General features: G+C 40.4%; 1 protein-coding gene across 10 annotated transcripts in view; it reads right to left on the minus strand.

Annotated features, from left to right (window-relative positions):
• Positions 1-15,777, minus strand: part of KCNQ1 (potassium voltage-gated channel subfamily Q member 1) — a 640,238-nt gene that overhangs the window by 71,979 nt on the left and 552,482 nt on the right. For 2 of the 10 annotated variants that reach the window (XM_029582319.1, XM_029582318.1), the window contains exon 19: positions 6,184-6,274. The exons of the other annotated variants lie outside the window; for them this stretch is intronic. In XM_029582319.1, the coding sequence (XP_029438179.1) occupies positions 6,209-6,274 (66 nt within the window). In that variant the 3' untranslated portion in view covers positions 6,184-6,208. The remainder of the gene's footprint in view (positions 1-6,183; positions 6,275-15,777) is intronic. 10 annotated transcript variants of the gene reach the window in all.

The raw sequence follows: 15,777 nt of genomic DNA on the forward strand, positions 1-15,777 counted from the left end.
AGCTGCCAACTTTCTTATATAAACACCAGATATTAAGAGTGCTTAGGAACAGTCCGAGAAGATATTTCAAAATATGCCAAATGTTTCCTGAAGCTCAGGCTCACAAAGTGTAAAATGTTAGCTTTGAAATCTCATCTTTAGCGAGCAGTTGACTTTGCTGCTATTTTTTCAATATTTGGTTACTCTGGAGATTGTAATGTCTTTTACCAGGCCAACAAAATATATAAATATATATGTGTATATACATACACACAGATGCTGTTGCACTTGAACTTCTGGAGCCTGGTGAGTCCCTTTCATCAGCTGTGTCAGAGAGGAGGTTGATTTTGTACCAAAGACTCACAATTAACCTTCTTTAAATGTAATGAACGACAGTGATCAGCGATCAACACATACATGGTACCGAGTGTGCAGGAACAAGATAGTTTAGTAAAGTGTGTGTGTGTGTGTGTGTGTGTGTGTGGAGGGGGGGGGGGGGTGAGTGTGCGTGCACAGAATTCATAGCAAGGATTTTCTTGATTTAACATGAGGATTAACACAGGAAAAAGAAAACCCACAACATGTTTGGCCCGAGTATATATGTAAGCATAGGTATCAGTAGGAGGTGTGTAAAAAGAGAGAAAGGATTAGGAACAGCAAAAAGTCAATGGCGAGAATGCTATGTCAAGTGCAAAGATTTGACTGGGATTAAGAAGTTTAAGCTCTCATCAGTCCAGTTATATCCAATGCTGTGGACAATTCAGAGGTTTGTGGATCATGGATCCTATTGCTTTGATTGAGCTCAGGATTTTTAGTATCCAGTAGATTTCTGTATTTCAGCTTTCATCCTAGGCATAGTGGGGGTGAGGAGGGTATGCAGATAAACCAGCAGAGGTAGGTTGGAAAGGGATCCCTGAATGAGCTACAGACACTGCTAAAAATTCCTGCTTAATAGATCACTAAGGTCAAGTCCTGGCTGAAGCCGGATATACTCCTCCTAACCTGGCCCTCGGCCACAGCATTCAAAGCAACAGCAGCTCGGCAGAGAAATACTAAGAACATATGTTCTCAGTACTCCTCTGCCCTGCACGCAGCCTGCTTAAAGACTAAGCCTGGAGAAGAAAAACAGAGGGATCTGTAATGGAGAGCAAGAATCCATCCTCTTAATCTGTTTCCATACTGCTGGTGTGAATTGCATGGCCTGCAGCTAAGGAAAAGTAAAAAAGGGACAGTGAGAGGAGGTGAGGCAAAAAATCTGGAGGAGGAGGAGGCAGAGAGGGAGGATGAAGAAAGAGGAACCAGGATGAACAGAGGAAGTGAGATGGAGAAAGGAACTTGGAGGAGGAGAAGAGGGCAGATGGGAGAGAGAGAAACCTGGATGAGGAGAGGTAGGGGAAAAGAGAGGGGAGCCAGGATCAGAACAGGGAAGAAGAGGGAGGAGGAGGAGCCTGGATGCTGAGACAAAGAAGGTTAACGAGGGAAGCTTGTAATCAGAGGCAAGGTATTGAGGGGACATCATGTGACAAAGGGTGAATGCCACTACTCTAACACTAACAGGTCAGGGCATGAGTGGTCTGGGCTGGGAAAAGTTAAATATCTGCTGACATTTTAAAAAATGTGTTGGCTAGCAAAGCCAGATGAAGCAGGCACCTTTGTCTGGATCCCAGAAGTACAGAAAGATAAAATGTCTTGATCAAAGTTAACTGCCAAGGGAAGTCTTCAATTCATTTCCTAGTACTTTGCCTGAATATATAGGCCAATGCTCCACCCAAAGATATTTCAGATGCCGGCTCTTTCGCTAGAAAAAATGTGGTTGCTTATTATTACAATTAAATGTCATTAGTCTGTACACCAATATTTAAAAAAAATATATATATCAAATTTAAAACCAAAGGAGGAGAACTCCTATATTATTTCAATATAGGCAGACAAGGTATACAATATAAAATATACATAAACAATAAAATCATACAACAATCTATAAACAATAATTATTAATAGATCCACACTAACACATAGTCTTCAAAGAAACTCATATCAGTATCAAGCCTCAAATGTGTTCAACAGTGGCTCTAGCAGCACAACAAATGCACAATGCCTCAATGAGATTCTTTTAAATGCAGCTTCAAAAACAATGTGAGAAGTGACAACATTTTCTATGATGATTTATTAGTAGCAAACCCATGTTAACATATGGTGAATCCAGCTGAGATGGCTTTAGTATTTTTTACACTGAGGAATTTGATGGTTTTAGTTATTATATGCTAGGACTTGATCTAAAATGGTCACAGGAAGTGGATTATGGAGGTTGGGTGGTTGCTGTTGTTTTTTATATGTATTTAGTTTTGTTTGGTTTTTATGTTGATTTGTTTCCTAATGTAAGCAGGAAGCTCTCTTGACACCGATAGGAGCCAGCTGACCTCTACACTCTTCTAGGGGCATTAAATGTAGAACTGTGACCTTTACCTTGATATTGTGCCATCTTTTTGCAAAGCAGTTTATAAAATCTTTGTTTTTATTTATGAGTTAAGATTTCTTTCAATATTATTGTGACCTAGCAAGTAAAACCTCCCCTCTATCTTATAGTAATCTTATATTTCCATTTATTGGAATTTATGAATCACTTAACACTAAAAAATTAAGTCTAAGCAATGAACAAGAATACATTCATAAAATAATATAAATAACTAATACAATAAAAACAAATACATAAAATAAAAAAATATAAATGCACTCATAAAACAAATTCATACAAATAAAATGAGTATAAAAAGGCATATTCAGTAAAATAGACAGAAATAAAATCAAATAAATGAAACCTAAAATTTAAAAATAAGCCAATTTAAACAAAAAAGTCTTAACTTGTTTTCTAATATTCTTTACCAAATGGCTCTGTCTAATTTCAATCAGAAAAGAATTCTAGAGAGTGGGACCAGCAACTGCTTTGAAATGGCTATCTAGCCACAAAAATTAAATTAAATTTCCTACATTTGTAGTATGTTAGTGATTTTGTTTTCTTGGTTGATGATCTGAATTGTTTTATGGAATTTCACATTGCTTGGTGAGTAAACATTTAATAAATTATCAATTTAAAAAATTTAAATTTCCAAAAGTGAGATCTGTAAACAACCCTGCTGCCCTCTTACTTATTTCCAGTAGCTCAATTGGTTCCTGATAAAACTGTATTATTTGCATGCCATGATGCTTTTTATTGTACCAATATAAGAATTCACCAAAACGTTTATGCAAGACCCTTCAAATTACCTGGTTCCCTTCTTTAGGTGCAACTCATCTAGTTATATCTGATGTAAAATCTCAAAGTGGCACTCAACTGTTACGCTGTTTCGATAAAACATATCACCACCTGCAAAAGATCCTATTCTATACTATCAGAATACAAGAAACTCAGATGACAAATTGCAAAAGGGTTCACCTAGATTGTATTACTGTGGTTTACACCCATAATTACGTATATTTTGGACAAAAGGTGACTGAACTGGCATATGTAAGCAGCAGCACCAATCAGCAAGGCTTCAACCTTAGTTAAGCTTGTGCCACTTCAACCAATTTTTGTGTGTATGGCACAACACTCTGATCTGAAGCCTGTTGATCCCTTTTTAATGTTAAAAAAATGCAAGGAAATGAACAAAAAGAAAGGACTCGAATTTGCAACACCTGGGGGCATTCAAGATGGTGCTAGCCATGCTGCTCTTCTATACCTGGCTCTTTGGGGCTTAAATATATATATATATCAAATTTAAAACCAAAGGGGGGAACTCCTAATTTCAATATAGGCAGACAAGGTATACAATATAAAACATACATAAACAATAAAATCATACAATAAACTATAAACAATAATTATTAATAGATCCACACTAACACATAGTCTTCAAAGAAACTCATATCAGTATCAAGCCTCAAATGTGGGGCTTTGGGGCTTAAATATCAAGTGGATGCATACCCCCTAGTCTCTTATTTTTTGTAGTGTGGGAAGAGTGAGGAGAGAAAAAAAAAAAGACTTACACTATTGAGCCTGTGATGTCCCTGCCTGGCCTGGTCAAACAGTTTGTGCTGAAGGCAACAGCACTTATGACCCAGGTCTCCTTGGTAGGAGGATCAGTGTCTAATGCTCTCTTGCTGGAAGATCTAACATTGAGTTTCAGGGAGAGTTTCCCTGCTCTGAGTCTGTTGCTGCTTTTTTTTTTTTGACAGATGCCCTTCCTGCAGTGGTTACCTTGGATGCTATGGGGATCACGGCAGTAGAAAAATTATCGGCTGTTACATCTGTGCCTAATGGCATACTGGAGCCGCAGGGCCTGTTTGAAGAGGGAATTCAGCAAAGAGGAACCACAATGAGTACAACCATTGTGAGAGGGCCCGCTCAGAAATGACATTGGGAGGACTCATTCTCCCTCTCCCCATATAGCATGCTCACAAGGAATAAACATTGGAACCCAAGTTGGAAGGGAGTTTGAGGTCATGAAACTGCTGTGGTGACTTTACACGCCCCATCTGGTCTAGGCTATAGCAGATAGTTAAGAATCTGGATTAATTTTCCACTGTGATATTAAAAATTCAAGCTAATTCTGTTTCTCATCGAACTCTATTCTTTGACCATACCACTAAATTAGAAACTTTGAATCATCATGTATTCTCACTGCTAGTTGTCTAGCATGGCTATAACAAATGACTTTATAGTAATTAAGAAGAAACTTGAAAAGCTGGAGAATTACAGCAGGCAGCTGGATCTGAGATCTTTGAATTTTCTTAAATGATTGGTGGCTTTTCCCAGTGATATGCTTAACAAATGTCTTTTGGAAATTCTTAGAATGCCTACTGAAGCTATTCTACCTACATCAAAGATTTATCTGCTTATGGGGTAGTATCAAGAGAAGAGGCAAGTGAATGGGCACTCCGCAGTGGGCAGACTACCCATAGATAGCTTGGACTTCAGCCAAATATTAAAAGCATTACTAGAACAAGAGACCAAAGTCAACTTGGCTGTACTGTACCTGATGGAAATCAGATAGAGACTAGATTATGAAATCTTTCTTCCATTATAAAGACGACGTTTTCCTTGGCTATGAGATGCACATCTTTCCCATTATTTGTAAGGATAACCAAGTAAGGTGCAAGCAAATTTTGTTAATGTGTCAGAAAGCAACCTCATTTGGTTTATATTTTCTGCTAAAATGTCCCTGTAAATATTATATTTTATTTATTTATTTAAATTCTTTTAATATACCGATGCTCAAGACAAAGTCTTATCGTTTAAAATTAAAATCATTTAAAATTAAAATTATGGAAAACAAATTTTCCATAATTTTCATGCATAGTATCTATTAAAGAGGTTGGCTCCTTGCCCCCTCTCTTGTATATAGTATTTATTTATTTTTTCGTTCACCCCCTCTTTATTTCTTATTCCAAGTTAAGGCATCCTTGTTATAATGTAACTTTATGCTCCTTTATCTCTTGTTGATTGGTTAATTATATTTTCTGCTTAGTTCATTGTAAACCGAGTTGATTTGATTTGTATCAAGAAAGTCGGTATATAAAAGCCTTAATAAATAAATAAATCGTACCGGTTTACAGCAAAACCAGGGGAAACCATAATTAACAGAAAGAAAGAAAGTTACAATGAACAGGGAGTACAATTCAGGACAATTGAAAGAAAAGAATTAGATTAACATAATGCTTCTAAAAGTAATGCAAAATAGCAAAAAACAATTAATTAGCATGGAAAGCTAATTTAGCAGCTAATTTAACTAAGTGATTCGATCTTAACGGTTCCTTTAGATAAGTGGTAGAGGAGGCATCATACAGGGGAGACGACAAGGGCTAGAGATGGGGCAGGCAGAGGTTATAGGCTCAAGGTGAGGAGGGAAGGTGATATGGGGTGGGGGAGTGTAAGAGTCATTGCTAGTTGGGGAGAGTCTCATCAGGGGAAGGCTTGAGAAAATAGCCAGGATGGCATACAGTCCATTTTGCAAAAATCAAAGACAATTTTAAGAAAAGTTCTTGACATTTTAGTAAACATTTAGGATTTCTATAGCTTCAGCCTTTCAAAACAGTAAACATAAATCTCTCTCTCTCTCTCTCTCTATATATATATACATTTTTAAGGAATATTATGTAAGTAGAAACATGCATTAAACTCAACAGAAGTTTGTGGTGTGAACATAAAGAGCCACGAGTTCATACTTAGCAAACTTCATTCCATATATTCTCAATCCAGTGGAAATCCTCCCAATACTGGAAGCTGGTATCGAGCGTGCCAGCTATTGAGCCATACCTTCAACAATTAAGTGAGAAGAAAGATAATAACTGGGAGAGTTCCTCAAGTTAGTGAAATATGCTCCCATCTTCCCCACTATTAACTACAGAGAAAATAAGACCTCAGTGACACGAACACCAACATTTTTGTTGGTTGCCAAAGTTAGAGCAGAGTTCTGCTGAGTCCTTACTATAGCATAAGTTCTCCCACTTAAATTACTCACATGTTTCACATTTACACTGATTCTACTCTTTATTGACTGACTCTCGCCAGTTTTCTGAAGAACAGCCCCAACAGTTATCTTGCCTCATATCATCATAAAAATCCAGATCACTAATTCTTCTTGTCCTTGGCTAAGTCATGTTAAACAGATCTCCTGATGTATAGGAAACTGACTCAGCCTGTTTCGACACAAACACAATTGTAACAAAATATTTTCATTAGTGGTGCGACAGCTCTGAGCTACCCATGTTTCTGTGTTGATTGTTATCTTGCCAAGAAACATCTGCTTCTCCTGGGAGTCTACAATCTAGGGGAAGGCCATTCTTTTCACACAATGCGACGTGCATGACATTTTATGGGATGGTGGGGTATCATGCACATGCGGGCAGAGTAACCAGGAGGGAAGGATCTGTTTTAGGCTACTCGTCGCGAGCACCACCGTTTTTGGGAGCTCACATTTCTAAGCAATCCGCCCGGATAAACAGCGTGCTACCCATGATATGCATGAGTTTAGTCACATTAAGAGGAGGCATTCCCAGCGGTGTGTTGAGATCGGGGACAGGGAGAGGGCAGTTCTCACGTACTTTCCACTTTGAAACTCGAAGTGAAGACCAGGGGTAAAAAGAATGCAAGGTCCTTGTCCTAGTGCAGACGGCCTTGACAATTTCCCCTCAAAATTGTCCCTGCATTCCACCTTCTAAGGCTTCATCCCTTCGATACTCATCAATGGCAATTACTGCAGTTATTCTTCTGGCTACGTTCTAGTAATGTGGCAGTTGCATGGAAAATGCAGCATTAATGCTCGCTAGCTATTCACTGACTATATATTTATCCGACTAGCAGCGAAGCTCACTGGTTGGCACGGAGATCTCCGCTTCCACGTCCACCTTTAGCGCTTGCTGTGAATAAGACGCAACCTACCCAAATGCAGACAGTAAATTCTCAGGGGGGTAGAGAGTACCTGCCTGCATTGGCACAGAATCTGTGGGTATCTTTTATCCATGGACCTTCTGCTAATTTTCAGATTATGCCTTACATTCATTTTGAAAACTACCCGCACACATTTATACTTGCTAAACTGTGAGGGTCGTTTTCCTGAGGGGGGGGGGGGGGGAATACATGCATGCTTTTGAAAATTCAAAAGTATGAGTGTAAATGCAAACTTCTCCCCCGGGAACGCCTCCGTTCACCGCAGGTAAAAACATGCATGCAGTGGCACCATGTGTCTAAATTTACCTACACATGGGGGTGGGGAGAAGAGGTTTACTAAAAGCCCATTTCTAGGGGGAAAGCAATGTTTTTCCCATGGCAATTACTTTTAAAATTACCCTCCTTAGGGGGTAATTTTCAAAAGGAGTTACACATGTAAATGTAACTACTATTGTAGCAATTTTCAAAAGCCATTTACTGGAGTAAAGTGCACTTACACAAGTAAATCCTATGGACAATTCAATGGCATATATTATAGCAATTTTCAAAAGCCCACTTACTCAAGTAAAGTGTATTTACTCGAGTAAAACCCTGTTTTACTCGAGTAAATGCTTTTTAAAATCAGGCCTGTAGGGTTTGCAAACACATGCTCGACCTTTCCCCAAGAAAAATGACTTCCCGGTTTTAGATAAACAATCCCCCCTAATTGGCGCAATGCTCGGATGCTAATCCAAGGTAGCGTTACAGTGTCCCAGATAGAAATGGTGCAAAGAAGTCTTGTGGGACACTGCCAAGCAGAATGTGCAGTCTGGTGGTTTGGGCTGGGAACTTGGGAAACCAGGGATCAAGTCCTGCTTCTCCCACTGGCATTCCTCTTAGCAAATTACTTTATCTGCCACAGGTACCCACAGAGTCTGCAAAAAACACCACGGGGGGCTGGTGCCTCCTTAAAGACCAATCAATGAGGTACGGGCTTTCCTGGACAAAGGTTGCACTTCATCCGATTTGCAGCTCTTTGGAGTAAGGAATGGTCATACCTGTATATAATTTATTGCAAAATGCTATATAAATGCCTTGCTAAATAAACCACAGATAGTTTCGGTGCAACCACATCGGGACGACAATGCAATGGCGATTATTTGCACCATCCCCCACCTTACCAAACGTAGGGAGATTTAGGCCCGTGCACACCACCAACTGATGTCACGCCCACCCCCAATGCTGCACCAGAATACTTAAGCAGAAATGGCTTTCAGACCGTGTATTTCCTGGTACTTCATGCATTGTTGGGCATTTAAAAAAACAGGAAGTGCCTGAAGCAGACGCCATAAATATTGTTGTAAAGCTGTCACATTAGAGAAACAAGCTAAAAACAGGACTGTAATGCCTGTATATCCCTTTTCTTCCAAGGAAATCTTGGGTTACTGAGGCAGCGGTCATCTCCTAGTCCCGCAGTAATGCCCTGTTTGCTGATCACACTCCCATTTGCAATTGCTGTTTATTACATTCCTTCAGGGTTTGCTTCGGTTAGCACTTAAATGCTGTGACTGGCCATAAATTATAAAACAGCTACAAATACTCAATTTGTTGTGGTTAGTCTAAAAAAAAAAAAAAAAGAAAAAGATATCACCTTAGGTATTTTTTTGGCTTTATTTCTACAAAAATGGCTATGAAACATCTTTTCCAATAAATGCGTGACATTCCATGTTAATAAACACGTAGGGCTTGATTCTGACGAAAAATGACTACCCGTGAGAGAGAGAAACCCATTACAATGGGGATGTCTTCATCAATATTGACACGGTCATGATATCAACATTAGGTATGTCTCAGCCATGTTAAATCCCTATCAATGTCATGTCAATCAATATCATATCAATTTGAGTGCTCCTAAATGGGAGAGCTGGTGAGTGGCAAGGGGAGATGACTTAATTCCCCTCTCCCTGTCCATGTCATAAGAGGTGAGCAGCAGAATTCCCTCACAGAATCTGACAGGAGCCACAAGGCAAACCCTTCTGCTATGGCTCCTGGAACAGGCCAAGTACACCCATCTCACGTCCCACGTCCCACGAGGCAGGATTTGAACTTGTGGCCTAGAGGTGAAAGGTTCCGTAATGCAGCAAACATTCCTCCAAGCTATCCAAGCCCTCTAAGACCCTAGTGAAATGAACTGAAGGAAACATGGGAGGAAGCCTGTTTAAAAAAAAAAAGTAATTTTTAAGGAAAATAATTAGAGGATTTCCTTCGAACAGACAGAGCTGGTAACTTGATCAAGTAGCTTATACTTTGTACCCCTTGTTACTGTATGTGGCTTCCATTAAACATAGGGAGGGTCATTTTCAGAAGGACTTCTGTGGGTAAAACTGCGCTTTTCACACATAAATGGCCTTTTACAAAATTGCAGGCCAGATATGTGGGGAAAGCTATGCGCATGTCATGCCTGCCTGTAAATCTGCCCGGACTGATGAGAGGTGTTCCCCAGGGAGGGGGCTGGGAGGATGTTTCTTCCCCCACTCTTCCAGCCTGAGAGAGACGAGTAGAGGAGGAGGAAGAGAAGGATTTTCCCTTTCGGGCAGTATTTTCGGATCCTTCACACCCAAAGATCTCTGGTGCCCTCTAAGAGAACCATGAAGTAAAGGACTGGATAGAAACTGGAATCCAGAGCTGGAAGGAGCGAGAAAGAAACTGAGACCCTACTCTGGTTTTAGCCAGGTGAATATTTCCTATTCTTTTGGAGAAGGGTAAAGCAGGTATTTAGAAAGGTAGATCTTTAAGGCAGGGGTGGGCAAACATTTTGAGCAACAGCCCCCTTCCATTCAAATACACAGACTCACACCACAATAAAGGGCTGGAAAATATCTCAAGAAGTTAGATGAGAAAAAACTCCATTCAACCCTGCCCAACTTTTTTTTTTACTTTCACTTTTTCCAGATATTTTTGTATTTTTATTAGTTTGCTCATCTTTTTTTGTTTCTTCGTGTTTTGCTTTGCTTCTTTCTTTTTTTTAACACTTTTTACCTTTATTCTCCCATCCCCACCACATTTCCCCCCTCCCCTACCTCATCACTTCTTTTCCCCCAGCGGGCAACAGCCGTGACCTCTCTTCCTGGGCAGGGGAACAGCCAAGTAGCCGGAACTCCTCCTGGGCCGAGTATGGCAAAGCCTTCCTCGACTGTGCGACACCGCGGTGGCTGCTCCACGATCCAGTTCCGCCACAGAATGAGCCGCTCTCCCGGGCCTGCAACAACAGAAGCAGCTCCCTCTCCCTGGCCCACCCCAATGCATTGGCTAAACCATGGTGTTCTGGCGGGTCCCTTCCTCTTCAGCTTGCACTGCTTTCACGACACCGAGACTGGAGAGCTTAAGCCATTTTTTTCTTCCTTGACTGGGCTGCCAGTGTGCCCCCTTCACAATTGTTCAAGCTCCCCCTCCTCATTTTCTCACCCCCCCTCCCCACTTTAAAGGATAGGAGAACCCCCTTTCAGTGCAATCCAGGCAGCCTACACTCCCCCAATCCAAGGGAAGACAGGGGACACCAGGAAAAGATTTAAGGGATCAAAGACGCAGATCATTTCAGACTTGATTTATTGCTGCGATTATGGATGTGACAAGGAGCGAATGTGCTTGGTGCCAATTAACTTCCATTGAACAAGCTGAATAGTAAACTTATTTTGGGAACATCACCTGTGTATCCAGCCTGTTTATGCTGGCATAGAGAGTTTACCGAGACAGCACCCACAGACTATGGGTCTGTTGGACACGGAGAGGAGGCTTTAAGGCACTGGATGAGTATCAACAGTGAATTTGCTTGAAACGAAGTTGTTATAATGGTTCAAAGAAATAATTCCTGAGGAAGGCAGGTTGCCGAAACGTGTACAAGTCGATTTTTTGGCCATTTGACACCTTTAGACGTTTAGAAAATCATTGTTTCAAGCAAAGGAAGTTGCAGATAAGAAGAACAGTAAATTAAGCTAAGTAAAAAAAACTTTCTTCCTGACGGTGGATAAGAATCAGGAGGCTATTGTGCACAAGTAAAATAACTATATAAAAAACTCAGTATAAAAAATATTTTAATAGTATTTAGCAAATTTCATTGCCATATTTTTCAATAAAATGTTTTTTTGAAGTAAAAAGAGAGGCTGGAGGAGGTGAGTTAATGATTAGAAAATAGAAGTGCTACGCGGCAACATGGACGGTGCCAGATTAGTATAACATGAAACCACCACCCATCCTCACAAAAATGATTTTGCTATAACAAATTTTATTTTGTGCAACAAGTATAAAATATGGCAATAACATTTGATAGAGGGTATATATCCACCAGGTGATATCTGGGAGTTTTTAGTAGTGAAAAGCCTGGGAGAGTGATCTTTATTTAAGAATATTGAGAGAATGTAGGCCAGGGTTCAGTATAACTGTATACAGACTGAGGCCCTGCCTTGACAGATTCACCTAAAAGAGGGGGCTGCACATAATTTTATTACACAATTATGTTGCCATTCACGATCCAAAAAAAAAAACCCCCCAACCATTAATATTTTGCAACAAGTCCAGTCTCCCTTCCTTTCAAGGTCCCAGCTGAAGAAGAGACTTATAAGGGTGCAAAAAAAAAAAAAAAAAAGCCCAGGGGTGTTATGGTCTTTGAATAATCTGTAGGACAGGCTGACAAAAAAAAAAAAAAAAAAAGTATCGCTACCTAAAAGGAGCTCGGGTTTCTCTCTCAAGGGAAGCGGCTTCGGCTGAAATGACTTTTCATTCCTGCCCCAGCTTCCCGCGCTGCTTTCACTCCACACATGCGCGCACCGTTCCAGCCAGTAACGGCCGCTCTGTGAAACCCGGGCTCCCTGAAGCAGCAGCAGCAGCAGCAGGGCTGGAATTAAAATAATCTCGAAACTCCACTGAGCTGAGGCAGCGCGAGAAGGCACAACGGGCTGGAACCCCCCTCCCCCCCGCTGACGAGTGGTGGCAGGTTCTGGAATTGCTGCAATGCGTTTGGCATTTCTCACAGACAGGAAATCGCGCGGGAAAGCGCGGCCTGCCGTGCGAGCGGGCCAAGCACCTATAAACACAGATTTACAACTGCTAGAGAAATCAGAGACCATTGAATAGCTGAGATTTGGCTTGGCTGGCTATGTTTAAAAAAAAAATAATAATAATTATGAAAAAAAAGTCCCCCACCTGGGCTTGATTCTGTTCGGCCTCCCTCACTTCTGGGCCAGGGAAATGCAGGAAGTCAGGCAGAGAGGGAACGCTTTGTACTAGCAGCCCAGACCACCGGTTTGACCGTTTCCAGCCAAAAACACAAACTATCGATCGATATGGAAAAACTTTAAAGCACGGTGGACCAACAGTCTGAAGACTTAAAAAAAAAGCCCAACCCAAAAAAACAAGTTTTCTGCAGTTCCTCTGGTTTTTCACTCAGTGTTAACCAGTTAACCAGTGTTAACTGGTTAACACTGATAATTATTCCATACAGTCCCAGCATTTTAAAGGCCAGGATGGCTCCAGGAATCAGAACTTTTGGGAAGGCGCACATAAAACTTCCCCACATAAATCCTCTGGTCACAGCATCTCAAAAAAACATAGCTGCAATGGAGAAGGTACAGAGAGGGGCAACCAAAAGTTTCAATGTGTGGATGAGACGATGGTGCAGGGAAGAGGGATTCAGCTTTGTAAGGAACTGGGGAAACCTTTGGGGAAAGGGGAGACTTTTCCGAAAGGATGGGCTCCAGGCTGCTGGCACTAACTTTCAAAAAGGAGATAGAGCAGTTTTTAAACTAGAACAAGGGGGAAAGCAGACAGTCACTCAGCAGTGCATGGTTCGGAGAAATGTATTCTTGAAGGATACTAATGAAACAAGAGAGTTAGGGAAACCCAACAGAAAGGTTCCATTAAAAGCAAACAGTCCATATGCCTATATGTAAAAAATCACCAAAGCTAATGATTTCCGAATTATCCCAAACAACTGAAAAGCAGGTTGTTAAAACAAACAAAAAACACACTTTGAAATGTCTGTATGCCAATGCCAGAAGTCTAAGATGTAAGATGGGAGAGTTAGAATGTGTAGCAGCAAATGATGAGATTGACATAATTGGCCTCACAGAGACTTGGTGGAAGGAGGATAACCAATGGGACAGTGCTATATCAGGGTATAAATTATATCGCAATGATAGGGAGGATCAACTTGGTGGGGGTGTGGCACTTTATGTCTGGGAGGGTATAGAGTCCAAAAGGATAAAGATCATACAAGAGACTAAATGCTCAGTAGAATCTATATGGGTAGAAATCCCATGTGTGTTGGGTAAGAGTATAGTGATAGGAGTATACTACCATCCACCTGGACAAAATGGTCAGACAGATGATGAAATGCTAAAAGAAATCAGGGAAGCAAACAAATTTGGCAGTGCAATAATAATGGGAGATTTCAATTACCCCAGTATTGACTGGGTATATGTAACATCAGGACTTGCTAGAGACATGAAGTTCCTGGATGTAATAAATGATTGCTTCATGGAGCAATTGGTTCAGGAACCAACAAGAGAGGGAGCTATTTTAGATTTAATTCTTAGTGGAACACAGGATTTGGTGAGAGAGGTAACGGTGGTGGGGCCACTTGGCAACAGTGATCATAACATGATCATATTTAAACTAATAACTGGAAGGGGGACAATAAGTACATCTGCAGCTCTAACACTAAACTTTCAAAAGGGAAACTTTGATAAAATGAGGAAAATAGAAAAAAACTGAAAGGTGCAGCTGCAAAGGTTAAAAGTGTTCAACAGGCTTGGACATTGTTTAAAAATACTATCCTAGAGGCGCAGTCCATATGTATTCCATGCATTAAGAAAGGTGGAAGGAAGGCAAAGCGATTACCATCATAGTTAAAAGGTGAGGTGAAAGAGGCTATTTTAGCCAAAAAAAAAACCATCCTTCAAAAATTGGAAGAAGGATCCATCTGAAGAAAATAGGATAAAACATAGGCATTGTCAAGTTGTGTAAAACATTGATAAGACAGGCAAAGAGAGAATTTGAAATGAAGTTGGCCATAGAGGCAAAAACTCATAATAAAAACTTTTTAAAATATATCCAAAGCAAGAAACCTGTGGGGCTCTTAGGGAAGATAAGGCCATTGCAGAAAGACTAAATGAATTATTTGCTTCTGTGTTTACTAATGAGGATGTTGGGGAGATACCAATTCCGGAGATTCTTTTTAGGGGTGATGAGTCAGACGAACTGAACGAAATCACTGTGAACCTGGAAGATGTAGTAGGCCAGATTGACAAACTAAAGAGTAGCAAATCACCTGGACCGGATGGTATGCATCCTAGGGTACTGAAGGAGCTAAAAAATGAAATTTCTGATTTATTAGTCAAAATTTGTAACCTATCATTAAAATCATTCATTGTACCTGAAGACTGGAGGGTGGCCAATGTAACCCCAATATTTAAAAAAGGCTCCAGGGGCGATCTGGGTAACTAGAGACCAGTGAGCCTGACTTCAGTGCCGGGAAAAATAGTGGAAACTATTCTCAAGATCAAAATCGTAGAGCATATAGAAAGACATGATTTAATGGAACACAGTCAACATGGATTTACCCAAGGGAAGTCTTGCCTAACAAATCTGCTTCCTTTTTTTGAAGGGGTTAATAAACATGTGGATAAAGGTGTAGATGTAGTGTATTTGGATTTTCAGAAGGCGTTTGATAAAGTCCCTCATGAGAGGCTTCTAAGAAAACTAAAAAATCATGGAATAGGAGGCGATGTCCTTTCGTGGATTACAAACTGGTTAAAAGACAGGAAACAGAGAGTAGGATTAAATGGTCAATTTTCTCAGTGGAAAAGGGTAAACAGTGGAGTGCCTCAGGGATCTGTACTTGGACCGGTGCTTTTCAATATATATATAAATGATCTGGAAAGGAGTACGACGAGTGAGATTATCAAATTTGCACATGATACAAAATTATTCAGAGTAGTTAAATCACAAGCAGACTGTGATACATTACAGGAGGACCTTGCAAGACTGGAAGATTGGGCATCCAAATGGCAGATGAAATTTAATGTGGAAAGTGCAAGGTGTTGCATATAGGGAAAAATAACCCTTGCTGTAGTTACACGATGTTAGGTTCCATATTAGGAGCTACCACCCAGGAAAAAGATCTAGGCATCATAGAGGATAATACTTTAAAATCGTCGGCTCAGTGTGCTGCAGCAGTCAAAAAAGCAAACAGAATGTTAGGAATTATTAGGAAGGGAATGGTTAATAGAACGTAAAATGTCATAATGCCTCTGTATCACTCCATGGTGAGACCCCACCTGGAATACTGTGTACAATTCTGGTCGCCGCATCTCAAAAAAGATATAGTTGCGATG

This window comes from Rhinatrema bivittatum, chromosome 17, assembly GCF_901001135.1.
Source record: "Rhinatrema bivittatum chromosome 17, aRhiBiv1.1, whole genome shotgun sequence".
Classification (NCBI taxonomy): Eukaryota; Metazoa; Chordata; class Amphibia; order Gymnophiona; family Rhinatrematidae; genus Rhinatrema; species Rhinatrema bivittatum.